This window comes from Gymnodraco acuticeps, unplaced genomic scaffold (genome assembly GCF_902827175.1).
Source record: "Gymnodraco acuticeps unplaced genomic scaffold, fGymAcu1.1, whole genome shotgun sequence".
In the NCBI taxonomy this organism is placed as follows: Eukaryota; Metazoa; Chordata; class Actinopteri; order Perciformes; family Bathydraconidae; genus Gymnodraco; species Gymnodraco acuticeps.
This window is the reverse complement of record NW_022991513.1, coordinates 2,033,564-2,052,729: the sequence shown is the minus strand read 5'-3', so window position 1 is coordinate 2,052,729 and position 19,166 is coordinate 2,033,564. Positions and strand designations below refer to the sequence as shown.

The 19,166-nt window shown below is 38.3% G+C and overlaps 1 protein-coding gene across 1 annotated transcript in view; it reads right to left on the bottom strand.

The window, feature by feature from the left end:
- Positions 1-16,569, bottom strand: part of nedd4a (NEDD4 E3 ubiquitin protein ligase a) — a 31,692-nt gene extending 15,123 nt beyond the window's left edge. The window contains exons 1-5 of the mRNA XM_034196899.1: positions 16,263-16,569; positions 15,151-15,224; positions 12,812-12,890; positions 12,679-12,717; positions 12,462-12,515 (exon numbers count right to left, since the gene is read on the bottom strand). Of these exons, the coding sequence (XP_034052790.1) occupies positions 12,462-12,515; positions 12,679-12,717; positions 12,812-12,890; positions 15,151-15,224; positions 16,263-16,307 (291 nt within the window). The 5' untranslated portion in view covers positions 16,308-16,569. The remainder of the gene's footprint in view (positions 1-12,461; positions 12,516-12,678; positions 12,718-12,811; positions 12,891-15,150; positions 15,225-16,262) is intronic.
- Positions 16,570-19,166: the final 2,597 nt, after the last annotated feature.

Here is a 19,166-nt window from a genome sequence, read left to right as displayed (position 1 = left end):
CCGTTGCTTCTCCATGTGCTCAGCATGGACTAAGATCAGTCAATGCTGAGCACATTCATAGAAAATATAGATGGGCTGTGTAGTAAGTGACCCTGAGAATAAATGAGGCATGAATAGACGGACGTGCAAAGGTACAGTACACAGTTTTAACAATGATACAAACTGGATTTTGGGATTAAGTGTCCTCAGAGTCCCTGATATGAGAGCCTCCTTAGAATTTGAATGTCAACGTTATGAATGGAGCTCTGGAACTATAAGCTATTTGGTCCTTCTGCCACATCTATTTCCCTTTTCGCCACTAACTATCCTTACTCTTTAGTTTAAACAAAACACTCTACTATTTTCAACGGAGTCATTTGACTTGATCTATTTCACGTTATATTTAGTATGTAGCCTAGATAGGAGTGTGTTTATCAGCCTACAATGAATGGCTGCACTGTGTTATTGCTAGAGAGACTCGACCTAAAATACTGTGGCATTTGTCAGACAAACTGACGTTTCTTTGAACACTTCACACATTCACAGCATGCCTTTATCACAGTCTTGAAGGCAAAGGCTGAAGGCAAACACACACTGCACTAGGGAGGTCACTTTGTGACCAAATTAACACCCGCGGTAGGTCAAACTATCTAACAGCAGTATAGGGTGTTTACGTGAACAAATATAGATGGAGGCCTCCTTGGTCCTGCCCTTGCATGTCTAATAGAGCGGCCAAGGGAAGCAGTTAAGTGCAGGTTAAAAGATACACGCTTCATGCACACAGGCAATGACCCCTAAAACTCGTTTGAATATATCCTCTACATGTAGTGGTCTGGTTTGTAGGTCTTACTTATTCGGTTTTTATTCTGACACATTTAACTGCTTTGTGTCTTATTAAATCCTTGGTTTTTAATTATTTAAACTATATATATATATTTTTTTTTTCTTTCAATTTCCAAAAAATAAATCCTTCCTTTTAATGGGTTTTATCCGTTTTATCATGCATGTCAGGGCCTTTTGCCACTATATGTCTGTGTCATCTTATATTATGGAATTGTATCTGACATCTCATTTAAGTCAATAAGTACGACATCTAGCAGGATAACATTTAATGTCACATTCACATCAGTTGTCAGGAGTGATGAGATATGCTTTCATATTCCACATTCAATAAAACCACAATATCTTACACTTAACCCCAAAGCCCATGTAACATTCATCAGCTAGTTCTTAAGCTCTCAGAAATCTTAACAATATATATTAATACACTGCTTTTTATAGTTTCTTACTCATAGATGAGAAACTGAACTATACAAACAACGAGAGACTAATTGGACATCTTATCTGTGTGTCAACTTAAGTCAGTTTTTAATACCGTAATGCATAAAACAATTACGGTCCCTATTGGGTTTAAAAATTAAGTAGGTCATTTATATATCAATTAACTTATTTTTCCTTAGAAACTTTTGAATGTGGTGAGATGAGGCCAAAGAGGAAGTGTATGCTTTCAACCATAGACTGTAGCTTTCAACAGAGGACAAAACTGCCTGAGATAAAAAAAAACATAGCCATAGATAAATGTGCGTTCGGAGCATCCCTGAAGGTTCAGGTGACACTAAATGCAACTCAGTTTAGCATGTGGCATTAAGCAGTGCTGACCACGTACTGCATGAATGTGGCAAACAGCTACAGACACTTGTTTGGGCATCTCTGGAGCAAGCTCAGTGATATCCATCTTGGCTCGGCAAAGACAAACTACTTTCCAACAGGTGGACAGCAGCTTGTGAAACCTAAACTTCTGAAGAGATACTCAGCTAATGTTATTGGAGCGTCTGACGATTAACCATCCTGTTCAGGGGCTAATGCACACGTCTGAAAAACAATAACTGTAAAATAAGCTGAAGCTATTTATATGTTGGCAAAGGGAATGAGAGGAAATAAAGACATGTATAATAAAAAGTAATGTCAAAGGGATAGAAACAATGTCTGATATAGAGAATAGAGTAACACTGTGTTCTCGATACACACACTAAGTCATGTGCATTGAAATTCTGGTGGAATTTAAGACTGAACAAACGTTGTACAGAGCAAGAAATAATTAAACTTCTGGCAAGTTAGAAAAAACGTTATTGCACAGAGGGGGGATTTTACTTACGAAAAAAAATCGAACAAAGTAATCATATCTGTGAGTTTGTTAAGATGGGGAAAACATTTGTTGTGCAAGGACCAGTAATGAGGAAGGTGAATGCCACATCTAAATGGAGATTATTATTGCTCTTATTGCCATTTTATTTTTCATATTCTTGATTGGTTAGTGTTATATATTATTAGGAGGAGCACAGTGTTTTAGCTCTGAGGCGGATGGTTGGTTTATGGGATTAACTGAGTACTGATTAATTATTAGAGATGAAGGGTAATTGTACACTTATGTTGCTGACTGAAGGTGTGTTGTGGCCTATGCTCATTATTATTTATTTTACATAATATACCCTTTTTTATGTTCAAAATGAATTATGTTTACTTCAGTTTAAAGGGGAACTCGTGAAAGTACCACAGCTGCAGAGACTATGCTTGATTATCACGACAAAGTTGAGTCTAGGCTGTAAAAGGAGGAAGGCCTTGTTTTCCACACGTGAAACTATTTACTGTCACAGCGGGAGGCGGTAACACCGAGTCTGGTGGCATGCACTGTTTGTTAATTGTGCTGAAGAATAATTTATAACCAACACATATTAATGTACTCTTTATTATTTCTTGGCTGCTGGCTCTTTTGCCGTTTCTAAACAGAAAACGGCCCAAAAGTGAAGGTTTGTGTTCCCACAAGTGACTTCTCTAGACCACATGTTATCACTTGTGAAGGAATCTGAATTATTCCCAGCTTGAATTAGGAAATGCATCCCACCACCACAACCACTGGCAGCTGCACAAAAGTAGTTGCAGCTGGACGGTCTTCAGTTGCTTAAAGAAAGTGGATGATTTTTGTTTATCCTGATAGACTAATCAATGCAGATCCAATGCCATGTAGTCATGCTCAAGTCAATACCTCCGAAATGTGTATTTGCCCTTCCTTGTGTAATGTGGTGACGACTGGTTGTTCATTAACTCGTGAGATGAGGTATACAGAGTTACGAGGCCACCGAAGATAAGAACGGTAGACCTGGCGTTTTCATAAAATGTCCATTGTGGAAATGTTTTTAACACCACACCCAGCTGCATCATAATACACATTCAACTTCATACAGTAGTTCATTGGCTTCATCTTTCTTCTCTTGCAACATTTAAAAAAATGATCTTGGTAGCATGTTTCTCTACTGCTGAAATGAACAAAGGATGTTACATGTTTCTTATATTTTCAGTTGTGGCTGTTTATTTTTCTCTTTTGTTTTTATGTAGTTGATAATAAACATTGTTGGGCTGATGTAGGTAGTAGGTACGAGGTAATCATTTGTACTGCTGCTATAAAATGAAAGTCATTTTTGAGTACAAAGCTCATTTAGCCATATTTACTGAGGAAATTCACTACGTGTTTTTCAAAAAAGGTTATACACATGGTTTACTATTTTGTACATGTGCTTACTACTTTTTATATACTTATTGGTGTGAATGCGTTCAAGGCAGACACGATCAGAATGTAAACAAAGGTGTGAAGTATTTTAGACTTATACCAGAGAGATGTGTGAAGTGACACTTATCTATGCACAAAGGATTTTGTATATCAGGGCTCAAGTGAAATTAATATAGTCGAAACTGTATTATATTTTTTCTATTTTAAGTCAGAAAATAAAATCTGGATTTACGAAAGCAAATTTAGATTTGTAAAAGTAAATGGACTGGCTAATTAGGTAAAGAGGAGACTTTGGTACTTGACAACCTGCTAAATGCAGGGGGGCGGCCGACACCGGATACTTCACAAACACTGCCTGGCAGGGGGACCCATTGGGAAGGGAACGCACCAACCTTTTACTGGGAAAGGCTCATGCTCCCGTCTTGCCTACATTACATTTCCCCAGCAGACACACACACCATGTCCACAGATGGCTGGCATGACTGTGCGCTGCTCTAGTATCATGCTGTTAAATTTGAATCCACGGGACTGGGCAGTGCTACAGACCACCAGACTATCTGGAGTCAGGGAGAATATTTCAGAGGCCCTTTATTTATATCAGCAAGGGGCACTGCTTTTCCCACCACTAAAATTAGCCCGGGTAAATACTTAAGTTGATTACTCATAGCGCTAACAGAATAATAAAAATGGAGAACTACTCTAAAGTTGAGCATAAAAGATGGGTTTCTTCTCTGCTTTATGTTTCTTGGAAATCAATATGCAAATAGCTTTAATGTAATGTAACCAAAGACCTCTGAATGTTTGTCCACATCGGGCTTGTTAATTGCATGACTTAGCTGTAGCGATCTTCTCAGTTACTTAATGTCTGTCTAGTTTGTGGTTGGCCTAATGGCCGACCCCAAGTAAACAGACTTTTAAGCATATGAAAAGCAGCAGTGAAAGGAAAGCACCCTTATCAAAAAATATCTAGTTTCAGAAAAGTAATGTCTCAAACTTTAAACTTTCCTTAACCAACTATAAGTTGAAGATGCAAAATGTAACATTATTATAATCAGATTTTAGCCCTATGGCTTCAAGTATAAAACAATTATAAAGTTTTATTATGATCAAAATATTGTTTTTTTAAGTGCGCAGTGACCCTTTCTGTACCAAAACTGTGGGTCGGATGTAGATTTTTTTATAAGACGAGAAAACAATCCTATTTTGTATGCCAAGGACTTGATTTTCCTTTAAGCAAATATATAATTCATACTAGTGTTGTAAGTATTGTATTAAGGTTAAACATTCTAGTATCATGACAAACTTGTAAATCCAACATTAATGCATTTATTACTTGCAGTATTCTTGAAAGTCCAATTTTAAATTTGACATGAAAGCAGCATAACCTGAGTCAAACCAGAGCAGTAGGGAATCTTCTTAAACCAGTTAAACAAGCATATGGGTGACTTAACATCTTATTTTCCTAGGGCCTAGGTGGAGAGCTGTTTGTCTCTCAATTCATTGTTAATTTACAGGCATTTAGGCTCATACCTGTAGGTCAGGGATCTTCAGCTAGTTCCAATGGAGAAACTAAACACTCACCTTGGTGTTTTGAACGGGGCTCTTTGGTGTATTAATCCCTTTGTCACTTGTGTTTACATCAGTAACAGAGCTAGGCAGCTTAGCTGGGCAGCAAGGAGATAAATGAATGTGAACATGTGGAGAGTGAGGAATACTGAGTTTTGGATTGGAAACGTGACATGAAATTCCAGTGTTAGGGTAGGGCACTTCCAGGGAAAAGCTCCTTTGTATGACCCGATGACAATGGTTTTCCTCAGGCATTTCCTGGCCTTTTCCCGATAAACAGACCATATTGTTTTTCTCTGATGGTTTATTTGAGGAGAACAAACAAGCAGAGGTACTACGATAGAGTTTTCTGCAAGGGTCCTGTTCACCCTTGGGGTTTGCGGCTGGGTTAGGAGCCTCAGGATATTCCACATTGACTGTCGTTGTGGTTGTAGATCCCATCCCGGACATCATTGGTCTCTGGTGGGCAAAGTGGAGCAGCACGCTGCTTGAGTGACGATTGGATCTGTCTACAGTTGAAGACAGTTCCATTTTCTTACTTCTGTCCTCCATTTTGGGTTCATCCTGTAAAGGAATATTAAATTGCACCATGTGCTTGGTGTCCCTCTGCTCGGCTGAACAGCTTCCTTTTGGGAGACGATGGCCACTTACTGCCGTGGTGGTGGACCCTTTGCAAGTCATTTCTTTATCATCCTGAGAGAAATCACAGGCAGATGTCTGAAGAGATGTCTGATGAGCCCCCTTGGCTGCTGGGGCCACAGGTAGAGTCACAGGATTGACAGGGGAAGCAGGTGGGGTGCTGCAGGGGCTCTTTGGAAATATAACCAAGGAGGAGCACCGTCTCAGCGGGACCTTGGACTTGAAGTGGAGTAAACTCCTATCGTGTGTGGTCCTTTGCTTATCTGAAGCCTCTGGCTCAAAGATGCTGTTGCTGCTACAGTACCCAGCATCGCTGGCCATGCTGCTGTTGCACGAGCCTCCGTCAGAGCCACTGCCTGCTCCTCCTTCACTTGCCCCCGGATCTCCATCCTCTATACTGCCATCCAGCTCTCCGTTGAGCTTTCCAGAGGGCTGCAGCGCAATCTGCAGAATGCTCTTCTTATTTAATCCTCTGGTGTTCACCCTGGGTATGAATACTGAAGAGTACAGCTGTACATTAGCGTCGTCTGGTGACAGAGGAGTCACCTTCAAGAGGACAGATTTGTGCGCCAGACTCTCTGCGGGTCTACGAGTTGACACATTGACTCCACTCTCCTCACCATGGCTGCTGAGGCTTTCTGACAGAGGGTCCGTGTTGCTTCTCCTTGACGCAAAGTGCAAGCAGCCGACGTGTCATTCGTTAACTCTCTAATCCCTGCAGCGCTGGTGAGAGCTGTATGATCAAACTTGCTGGCAGAAAAAAAAGGAAAGCAAAGCAACTGCTGCGAGCTGTGCTCTGTGATCACAATCATTAGCGGTGTACATTGCCAAAATAGCTCTGGTGACAACCTACATTCCTCTCCAGGCTGATCTCAGCTTTTAGTCCGAGGAGGTCAGTGGTTCTGTTTGGAGACGTGACCCAAACATACGACCTTTGAAACGAGAGCAATCCCAGAGGCTAGCCCCTTTGGGGAGCTTAAACCGTATATGGAAAACAACGATTTACTGAAACGTAAAAAGGTCAGAGCTTTGTTACACAGCATTGCGGACCTGCTTTGTAACTTAATTTAACTGATAGTTAACTGCAGCTCCTATATTCCAGCTAGATTATTATTTAAAACCTTGGGTCTGAACTAGCGGCCTCATTCCCTTTCAGAAAAAACAACAGGGTAGCCCTCTATGTTGGATTTTAGAGTGAAGCTCTGGTAAACTGTTACATCTGCCTCAGGCTGCTCACTCAAGTATCTACTTCCTGCTGCGGCTATGCTCCTAATGTTTCTGCTCCTCGGAGCCCCACACATATTTTTACCCCCTGCTATTGAATTACAGGAAATCAAAAAGGGGAAAGAATTTCAACATCATTCTGTAGCAAACTGAGGACTGGGTTGCAAAATCAGATTGCACACAATAACACCACCCATACCCTGTCAATCAGGGAAGTGAGTGTAAACAGCAAGAGCTATTAAAACATATTTCATACAAATGTACTACTGAAGAAAAAAACACTTCAGATGAATGTTGTATGCTTGAAAAAGAGAGTAAAAGTGTGTAAAACAGAATGAAAGTAAGCTGTGATTGTTATCTGTCTACAGAAAACACACAGAGATAAGAACATGCTTCGTCAGTGACATGGCCCCCGTTATACGACACCTCATGTAACTGTTACTGCTGGTCTGATTTCCTCTACATGGCTGTTGACAGTCATATGTATTAATGGCAGCCTATTGTGAGTCAGACCAGCCTATTCCAGGACATTACTCTATATCCAAATCAGTTTCAGTAAAAGGTGAAATAGTAGAGAGCCAGGATAAAGACATGATTCACCAGCAGACACTTCACAGCTGCAGCTGCCTGTTTTGTTTTTTTAAACCAACATGACAATTCTTGAAACCTCGTGATTGGCTATCAATCAGTCATGAGTCCAAAAATGAAAAGTAGTGCGTAGGCCATAAGATTAGACTGGTGACACAAACTGACACTATTTATGTCATGTCATAAAGTATGCAGTATATAGTAATAGACCAATTATAATTAAGGCTGCATGTAACATGCCCATTGTTATGTGGCACCATAAAACACGAGCCTCATTCACTTACAAATACATTTCATCATATCTGGGGTTTGTTCTTAGTTAAAAACAGAATCCATTCACACTTAGTGTTGACATGTTTGTATAAATATATATACAACATTTAGATATTGTTGCCTTAGGCCCATTATGCCCAAAAGAAACACTAAAGGACCATCTATATTCAATAAACTCTCCGGATGCTGGACGTGACAGCCAGAGGATGTCTCTGTCCATCAGCAGGTGCAGCTGTAATGAGTTAGGCTAACGAGCTGCTACACTCTGTGTTAACACATCATGTTCTACACCCCCCCCCCCCCCCCCCCCCCCCTTCAGAACTGAGCGTCAAACAAACTGCTTTATCTGCTGTGAACGGGGACGTCTGTGATATCTGGAGGTTAAAAAAAAAAAGGTGATTCATATTAAGAATTACTGTTGGGATAGATGTTGAGCAATTTTATATTTCTGGACTATTTGTATGTTTACTAGATTAATTACAGTGCTATATATCCTATAGGGACAGGTCATCCTTTAATTATGTTTGACATAAAGCACAAATGTATGTTGACCACTGGTCTATACATTAGTCTGGTTTTCACACACTTTTAGTAAAAACTTCAATTGCAATCCACTGTCTTGTACCTTTATTGGAAATGTGTTTAGCTTGTTGCAAAGCTGCTCAGCTACACACATAGAGGAGGTAGAAGAATTCATCTGAGAATCATTACTGCAGGTATGTAGATACCTTAAAGCAGCTTTAACTATTTTTTATAGGATTGTGTGTTTGGTTTGGAAAGTATGGTTGCTTCTAGAGCTGGTAGGTAAATGCTCGCAGACGCAGCATTGTCATTGCAATGCAGCAACATCGCAGGATATGCAATGTCAAGTAAGGCAGTTTAATTAAAATACGTCATGTCACTTTAATTTTCTGGTGTGTACAAAAGTTCAACTCGCACAGCTGTAATTTTCCATGACTAATCTACAAGATGAAGTGTGTCTGATACAACATATTTACTCCTCTTTTAAGTGTTCATGGCCACACAACAAGCAAAGCAGGCCAAACTGCAGTCTGTTATACAACAGCTCTTTAACATGTTTTTCAAGTGAATTCATGAGGGCCATACAGTCAGGGGGGTGAAACCATGGCAACCTCTGCATAGGGTGCAAAACCTATATTTATTACGTGTATTGAAGTGAGACAGGACCTATTACACCGGCATACACATGCCAGCATGTGATCGCAGGAATTAAATCCTGTAAATCTTAATTGGGGTCTGTCAAGGTTGGGTTTGGGACAACATAGGATTTTATTGCAGGCCAGGATAAAGGATGCTCACTGAAAAGGGATCCAAAAATTGTGAATTGCAATTATTTAGGCCAGGAAGATCATGACATGAATTTGCACATCCTCTCATGGCGTCATCAGAAAAACTCCTTTACACTCCTCCTTCACTAAACAGCTTAACCTGCTCAGCGAGCCACAGAAGAGCTGAACTATAAAGAAATAAATATATTTACATTTAACTTCTAACATAAAAATTAACTATTTAACAGCTTCAATGGTCATCGAACTCCAAAATAATTGTTTAAATCTGATTTATGTGATATGTTTTGTGAATAATAAGGGCACGTGGCGAAAGGTCAAACAGTGAGTCCCACAGATGATTGGCTTCTTTCACTGAGGAACAACTACACAACATTTCATATCTTGTATGGGACAGACACACATACAGCTTAACATTCAGAATCTGCTACAGCAAGAGAAAATAGTCTTCTAAAGTTTACTGCATTTTCTACCCAAGCTTCCAGTGTGTTAGCAGCGACTCACACATGCACAGACACATGAGTGCTGACACACCCTCCACATTTTGAAAGCATCTACCGAGAGCATGACAAGGCAACCTTGAGTCAGGCACACCCAGATTGGTTTGTCTTAACACCACGTTCTAGAAACATCCACGCAAGCTACAAACAATACAACGAGTGAAGGAGCGACGTTTATGTAGACTAAAATGTGCATGTGTTGTGTACGTTTGGAGGTTTTTATGTATTCTTTATAGTGACTAGCCCAGGGTCTGTAGATAAAAATAAAAGGTAGCTTTGCAATAGCTTCTTTTCAAACAACCAACGAGAATTACAAGTAAAAGAAACAATGACATTTCATTTCGAAAGCATTGTACATTTTGTACATTACACTTAGAAAAGTGACATGTTGTACATGGTGTAGAAATGCGTACAAACGGCTCTGCACTGATTTGTTTTTTTCTTCTTGTAAAATTCACTGAGCAGAATCTACCAGTTTGGACAGGTTGATGGGGCAGCATTGAGACAGGCCAGGTAAAGATATGCCAAAACACATTAGAACTGCAACTATATGCACATTGGCAAGCTATAAAAGCTACTACTACTAATTGAATATAGAGATCAGTATTGCTTTCATTTTGTATCCATTCTTATGAGTTCAGTTTTTGTTATTGTTTATTTTTAATCAATCTGCTTATTTAGAAAAGTATGTACGATATACATATTGCTGTCGGTATATTGGCATTGAAAAAACGCTAATCCTTACATGCCTTGAAAACTTCGATAAACAGCACTGAGAAAAATAAAAAGACTACAACGATCTCAATTACTACATTCGCCAACATTATAACTTGTTTTTTTTATACAGAAAAGTCTAGAAAAAAGCTTATAAAAAGGGAATGATATTGGTGAATGGGTTGAAATAGGCTAGTTTAAATAAAATAAGTCACGACGAACAACATATTTAGTGCCAGCTATCAGGCTTCACTACCAAGGCTTGATACCCACAGAAAAACTTCAATCACAACACTGTTAACAAGATAATAATTGAGAGATGACAATGTAACTTATTCACTACATGTCATTATACACATTCACCATGTCTGTAGATGAGGTGTAGGTGATATAATCAGACTCTTCGTGTTGGATAACTTCTTACTGTGATCGCATTACCTACAGCTAGCACAGTTAGCATACAGCAGAGGTGCTGTTCAGGAAGCTCAGTGTCAAACTGGGTCAGCAGCTCGACTGAGATCATGCTACAACCTGTTATTACTTAAAGAATTAACATTGCTTTACACTGTGATGTATATTCACTCAATTCACTACTTCATCTACATAATATTCAACACTCGTCATGATATACGACTCTTTTAATCTGCAACTACACTTGTAAACAAAGGGACAAAAGGACGCCCTTAAGGCAGCCAGATTTGCCCATATGTACTGTACTGCTCTTAGTAAGAGGGCATCTGAGTTTTCCAACAATATCTCACACATCATGGCAAAATAAGGGCGGTTGTATCAGGCTGACAAACCAGAGTTACCTTTGCACTGACTGAAGGAAACACAAGCCCAGAGACACCGTAGTGACACAGCCTCTGCCCAACCAACTCGGTGCTTCTCTTGCTTGGCCGTCCATCTTTAACTATTAAGAGAATAATCAACATTCTATGACAAAACAGAAACACTGCAGGTTCAGTCCCCCGCAGCTAGAGTTAGTGACCCCAGGGAGTTATCCGAATGAAAAGATTACCTCCTAGCTGCATCTGCTTCCTGACCCCTTATGTCAACTTTGTCTTATTTTATATATGAAGAAAAGTCTGCGTTCGGACAAGCACAGTCACCTATCAGGGTCATACCAAGACACAACTGTGGAGAGTGAATGTTTAAGCCCCAAGGTTTGCCTGCCTGCGAAAGAATGAGAGGACAGGCAACGGCTAAGATGTTTAGCATGATAATAAAAGTGCTATATTGAAAATTCTCTATGAGTTATGAAATAAGATAATGTTTTATACCAAAAATGTGTAAAAAGCTTTTCTATTAGTCTCATTTTTCTGGCTTGGGCTGCATCCAATATGCCGAGTGCATTACTATCAACATTACAACTCTTAAAATTGATTTCCAATACTTCCTATCTAACCGTATGTAGCCCTCTCAATTATAGCCTGTCTAGAGCTTTGGAGCATATTATGGTTAACAAAACACTTAATTATTGAAAACTGTCATGTACAGCAGAAACATGGGTGTGTCCCCCGTGTACTCTGTGCTAAATGATGTGGAGGTAGCTTTGATGGAAGGTTACAGAGCATATTGATTTTCAGCTAAGGAAACAGACGTTAACCTCCCTGCAGGTGAACTGAAGCTTCATTTCATACTTGATAAATAAATGAATCAATTAAACACAATAAATGAATTAGCAATTTTTATATATTTGTACTAGAGCCATTTTTTCAGTAGTTTTTTAAGCAAGAAAACTAAAATATCGCCTTGTTTTTACTTCTCAAGGTGAGGTTTAGCAGCTTTTCTGTCTCATGCGATAAGTTTAACACTGATGGTCGGACAAAACCAACAATTTAAAGACATGTTGTGGGGCGTAGAGGCAATCCTTACTATTTTCTGATACCCGACAGACCAAACATTTAGTCAAAACAATAATCCGCTAATTAATTGATAAGGATATGATCATAAGTTGCAGCACTGAAGTGAACGAAGCTTTTCCACACAAAGTTTACTTTACTTTGTCAGAAGCAGAACTAGAGGAATACAACGCAACAATCTAAAAATGTTCAGTATATCCAAAATATACACAGAGAGGATAAATAAAGCTAGACAACTTACCAGGCGGTTTTCATCGAACACCTCCAGCAGCAGACGATGCTTCCTGGGATCAACCTGACACATAATATAGACAGTTTGTATTTATGATATAAAGACCTCATGGTTAGATATAATATCATATACAATACATTTATATAGTTTCCTGTAATGAAATGCCACAAAATATCTCCTGGCAAAAAATTGTGACATGCATACATATTTTTTAAGTTTCACTTACTTCGAAAAAGAATTCTTCATTCCATTTTGGGTCCAGTGTCTTAATGTGATGTGTGATGGAAAGGATAATAAAACGTCATTTAGATAGGATTTAACTAATAAAACAAGTCTTACTGCAAATGTGAACATCTTACCTTTTTTAATGTTTTAGTCTGAAGACTTGTGATTTCTCCATTAATTGGGTCATACAGGGACAGTCTAGTATACGGATCACTGCAAGAGAAACACATTTAGACTCAGGTGTGGCGTTGACATTAATCATCTGTAGAAATGGCCATGGTCTACTTTGTGCTCTTTATGTGGTGAGAGTGGTTCATTTTCCATTTAAGGGAGGTCAAACATTAACATAATGATTCCAGCTTCCCTATGATGGATACAAAATGTACTGTAATTGTTACTTTATGACAGTTTGAGACACTGTGACGTGCGTTAAAACCACACACATCAATAACTTCACATTATCCATTACCTAATCTTTAAGCCACTTTAGTCCTGCAGCAGTGTTGTGGCATTAGTGATATACTAAGGGACTTCTGTCACATTAAAGTGATGCTAATACGGCAATTTGGGTTATTTAAAGCATTAAAACATGTTTTGAATTATCAAGCATTAAAGCACGACATCCACATTTCGAAAAAGTTTAAAATTGGAAGAGATTTCAATCTGTTTAATAAACATTTAACACATTCTTAAGTTGATTGGATGTCACTGTCAGATTGCTTTTAGAGGTTAGGAATAAGTTATCATTTAAAGTAGTCTACAAGTAGCACACAAAAACACAAAGTGTCAAGGCCGTAAACATTAGGAAATTAAATTAAGTCAACACATTACATTTGGAGAGCTGTTTTTTTGTTGAGTCCCTGGAAACATATCACCATGATTTCAACTAACCAAATCAAAACAAATGTACTAAACTTCAAGAGCTAGGGGTTATTCACACATAAATTACAAGAGGATTTTCTTTCCTTTTGATACAAAATGCTTGTTGTGAAAACTGCATAAATGTGTTTTGGGCCTTTAGAGTGCCAACTGCTCTGAGCCTTGGCAGCGCAGACCTTTATTACGGGAACACAACATGTAATCTTATCTAAATCAACGTTCACGCCTACTAGCCTCATATCAAAGCCGCAATTCTATAAAAAATACTTTGTTCTTACAGTCAAATAGGAAGGTGCTGGAAGTCAACATTTTGAAAGGGAAGAAAAGAAAAGTGAGAAAATAAATAACTAAGCAAGGCATGAAAGAAATGTTATACAAAAGGGACAAACCTGCATAGATAAGCTTGAGAGGGGGACTAAAAGAGGATGAGGGAATAAGTATTTAGTTCATTTGAAGGCTGAAGTAATTCAGGAAGGGGTCTACATACCTACGTTTTCAATATTTAGACAGGACATAATGCCCCCCATCTATTGAGTGAGTATCATCTCTACATTTTAGTATACAGTAACTGCTCTTCTGGTCAAAGAAGAAGTGAAGGACAGTGTGGAGGGGTTTTAATGGAGTCATGCGCACGTCCTTGTCTCAAGTGGTACCAAAAAGAGCAACCACAGAAATTGGTTATTGATCCAAATTGAGGTTTTGGGAAAACATCCCTCGAGTATATCCTACGATAAATAAAAATGGAACCAGATATAATAAACACCTATAGAAAATAAGCAAAATCTACCTACAATTACAAATCAAGTAACCTGAACATATCCCACTTTTTTATTGAATCTTGCATTCTAAAAATATACACCACATTACTTTGGGTCTTAATAGGATTTTGCAGATAATAGAGGAACACAAAGGGACCCATGGTTAACTGGCAGATGGCTCTGACGTACGTGTGCTGCTTGTTCGTGGAAAAGACATTAGTTGTCACCTTCCTGTCTCTCCACACAATGGAGGATTGCAATTTTGGCCAAGTCTGACAGTCCATCTTTACTAACAAGCTGGATGAATAACGTAGTAAACCAAAGGGAAAGGTAACCACACATGCACAGTAGAACTATGACTTTAATTTTATAGTAACTGAAATAGAAAGCATCACATAAAAGTGATTTAATATTAATTTAAGTTACCTTTGGTTCCAGTTTATCAAGTAAGGGGATTGGTTTGTTTTTGTCTCAAACTAATCAGTGTAAATTATATATATTTGGGCTTTGAGCTGTTGACTGAAAAATACAAGCTATTATAAGACGCTATATTGGGGTCAAGGAAATTGTGACAGAAAATTTCACTTTTTCCGACAGAAAACAATTAAAAACAATATTTAGTAATGTATTGATGCATTTACAGTTTAACTTCTAAATTGTGAGTATTTGCTGCTTTTGTAACTGGTTTTTAGGACTGTTGATCAGTTTCTTAGCTGCTATAATGTCAAACCTGTTTATAGAAAAAGAATTGCCTGGTTAATTGCTTATCATCATAAAAGTTCCAGCCTATTTCACAAGTTATACATCACATTAAGTGTCCACTTTCTACAGCTTACCTAGCTCCAAGTATATCTTTTTTGGCCAGCCCAATTCCAGCAACTACTTTCACTTTTAGGACTCTGGATTCTCCCTGAAATAACAACAAAAAAAACACTGATGAGTTTATGAATATTATAATGACATAAAGACAGAGATGGACACAGAGTACAGTCACACAACATTCACAAAACAAACAACATAAAGGCACTCAAATAGGGTAGTTAAGAAAAATGTACATGTTTTAACTATTAGTTATATGTATAACTCTATTGATACAATATAGTGTTATCAAAGCTGGTAAAGGTGCAGCTAGTTTTAATGACTCTGTATGCTGCAGGTTAGCTTGTGAATTGTACTCCGGGTGGAAGTAAAATCTTACTTAAGTGTCTCTGAATTGTAAAGGAGAAGAAGTATATAGTATCAAATAATTCCCTCAGAATTGTACTTAAAGTACAGTACTTGAGTAAATCTACTTAGTTACTTTACACTACTGAATACAATGAATGGCAAGGTACAGGATGATAAAATAAATGGTAGTAAACAAAATGAGATGAATGTGATTCACTATCACGTGAAGCATTCACATCCCCAGAACAATCAAGGTTTAGGGGATGACGTAACATCCTGATAAGACATTTCTCATTTACCAACACAATAAAAGCGTTTTACAGTACACTTGGTGAATCATCTTGAGATTTCGCAATTATAACACTGAACAAAAACAAAAATTGGTGAAAGTTGTGCAAATATGTTTGTTTTATCGAGATAATTCAGTGTTTGTCAGTTGTGTGCGTGTGGAGGGAATGGAGAGGCGTTAACAGCCCGAGAGCCTGTTTTGTGTTTCCTGGCAGAAAAAGTGTACAGCGAGGGCGCTCTTATTTGATAGCATTAGCTGAGAACTAAATCTGATGAATAACATCAACAAGTAATACAGGTTTCCTACCAAAACACTCCTAACATCGCAAGTTAACCAGTGGACGTAGGTACGTTAACGTCAGTTAGCTCGCTAGTTAATCCCCACCAGTGTTTAGTTAGTTAGCTCTTTGTTAGCCTCAACTAGTTAGCCAGCTGACTGACGATGTGGTCACATGAACAGGCTCTTTATTAAAGGCTGGCAAATGTAGTTTACCTCATCTATGTGAAGTCCTCGCATCTGTGGAGAAAGTGCAGCCATACTATCCTCGCCCTTCTTCCTCCAAGGGAGCGACAACAACACGAAGACGAACCCAGAAAAGACAGTTGTCCGGTAACGTTAGACTCCCGTGGTGTTTAGCTCGCCTCTGTTATGCCCTCTGTGTGTTTACGCTGGTAGATACCGTGAACCTGACCAGCAGCAATCTGTGACACCGTCGTCACTCACTGTATCCATCCTCCTCCTTTTCCTCATGTGTTTCCTCCTTCCTCCTCTTGTTCCCTTCTTCCTGTCACTACAGTCTGAGAAAACCCAGAAAGGACACTGAACGCAACATCAGTCTTTCCTTGAATATATTTTCGACACTCGTGGTGCAAGATGGGAGTGTGCAGGTCGTACTTAATGTACTAAATTAAACTAGAAACACCATAGTCTGAGAAACAGTAAATTACAAGTCAAAATACAAAATGTTATTTGAATAAAACCACAGCAGTTATATAATCAAAGTGTAGCATACAGTGGTGTAATGTATTTAAGTACATTTACTCAAGTATTGTACTTTAGTATGATTTTGGGTTACTTGTTACTTTACTTGAGTATTTCTATTTTATGCTACTTTATATTTCTACTCAACTGCATTTTACAAGGAAATATTGTACTTTTACTCCACTACATTTATCTGACAAAATGAGTTATTAGTTACTTTACAGATTCAGATGATTAAGATTGTTGATAAAAATATATAAATAAACTATGATATACAAGTAGGCCTATAGGTTGAGATATTCAGCGGTAGTATCACGTTATTTAAATTAGCTCCACGTTTTCAAGCTCGTGACTTAATATATAGGATTCTGAATTGAGCTACAACGCTCAATAAGTACTTTTACTTAATGTCCTTCAAGTATATTTGTGTACTTTTACTATGTATTATATATATATATATACTATAATATTTTAATGCATGACTTTAAATGAAGTATTTTTACACTATAGTTCTACTTTTTCTACGCATGATGGCAGAGAATGGGTGGAGTCATTGTAGATACACTGAACAAAAATATAAATGCAACACTTTTGTTTTTGCTCCCATTTTTCATGAGATGAACTCAAAGATCTATAACATTTTCTATATACACAAAATAACCATTTCTCTCAAATATTGTTCAGAAATCTGAAAAAATGCTGTGATAGTGAGCACTTCTCCTTTGCTGAGATAATCCATCCCACCTCACAGGTGTGGCATATCAAGATGCTGATTAGACAGCATGATTATTGCACAGGTGTGCCTTAGGCTGGCCACAATAAAAGGCCACTCTAAAAATGTTCAGTTTTATCACACAGCACAATGCCACAGATGTCGCAAGTTTTGAGGGAGCGTGCAATTGGCATGCTGACAGCAGGAATGTCCACCAGAGCTGTTGCCCGTGAATTGAATGTTAATTTCTCTACCATAAACCGTCTCCAAAGGCGTTTCAGAGAATTTGGCAGTACATCCAACCGGCCTCACAACTGCAGACCACGTGTAACCACACCAGATTGATAGAATGTTCTTTATTAGTTTCATTATTCATTTACATTATTCTGTTTTTATCAAATGCTTGTAAGAGTATATATTGTGTATTATTATAATATAACTATATACAGTATGTAGCTAGATTCAAGAAACTAGCAGATAATACTTTCAAACCATGTCTGCTTAGGGTTTGTATCACAGTTTAGATCCTGCAATTGGACGCAATAGAGCGGCTTACTCCCAAATACAAAATACAACTTTTCTAGTTTCTGAAAGGGGATTTCCTACGGCAACTGAATGTACTGAAATGCAACTGAAAGCACTGATTGCATGGAAGTTCAAACCTCAGAGTAAAAACAAGTCTCAATAATGACCATGTAGCAACTACTGGAACCGATTGTGTACAGCCATCGTTTAGGCGTGTATACAAGAGCTCTGGAGAAACATAAACCGTACATGGTCACAAAAAGACAGAGATGTCATCAATCAAACCATTTTTCTCGGACGAAGCATGGAGCTGGTGTTCAGTACTGTCTGTTGCACAAACAACAAAGCAGTTAAAGTGACTTTAAGTGCCCCAAAGCTACAGGCTAGTTCTGGTTTGCAGCACAAGTTTATATGTTGTAACAGCACCTCACACAGCAAAACTAACAACACATTTCAATTAGACATCTTCAGTTTATAAAACTCGTCTTCAAAGGTAGGTGCTGATGATATTATAATGGCATTCATTCATATAATCCTTAAAGTTTATATTATACTTTAAAGGAATTGTATTAGTGTCTTTACATTGTTTTTTTTAATTTAAGTATGGATCTGAGTATCGTTATTGCCTTATCTCTGTCAGAGCACTGCTTTCACACCATCAAACTTGACAACACTCCTGATGGTGCAGTCACAAAAATGTAGCACCCATATTAACTCAGAGTAAAGTAAAAACCTTCCGAAGGACGAAATCTAGAGCTTTCATTTTTACTGTATGGTTTTGGAGTGCTCCCTTACATTTTTTTAGAGAATATATCCTAAATCAAAATGTAGACATTCAAAACCTTTATTCAGCTATTAGTGTTATTTCGTTTTTGAAAATAAAACGAAACAGGCCCAATTTAATGGTTTTATTTCAAGATTCCCCCTTGTTCTGATGTTGTTTTTTCTCAGTAATAATAGCGTGCGCTTTGTCCTCTATGACCCTCTTCACCCCCCATGGTGTGTGTGGGTGTGTGATGTATGGCATGTTTGTGTGTGTGTGTGTGTGTGTGTGTGTGTGCAATGGCATAAAGGTTAATGATTGCTGGTCTCTTTCTCTGAACCAAAAGGACAATACGGAATACGGAAGTGATTCAGTCTTCTTTACTGCAGTAGTAACACCTCAAGTCAATAAGGAA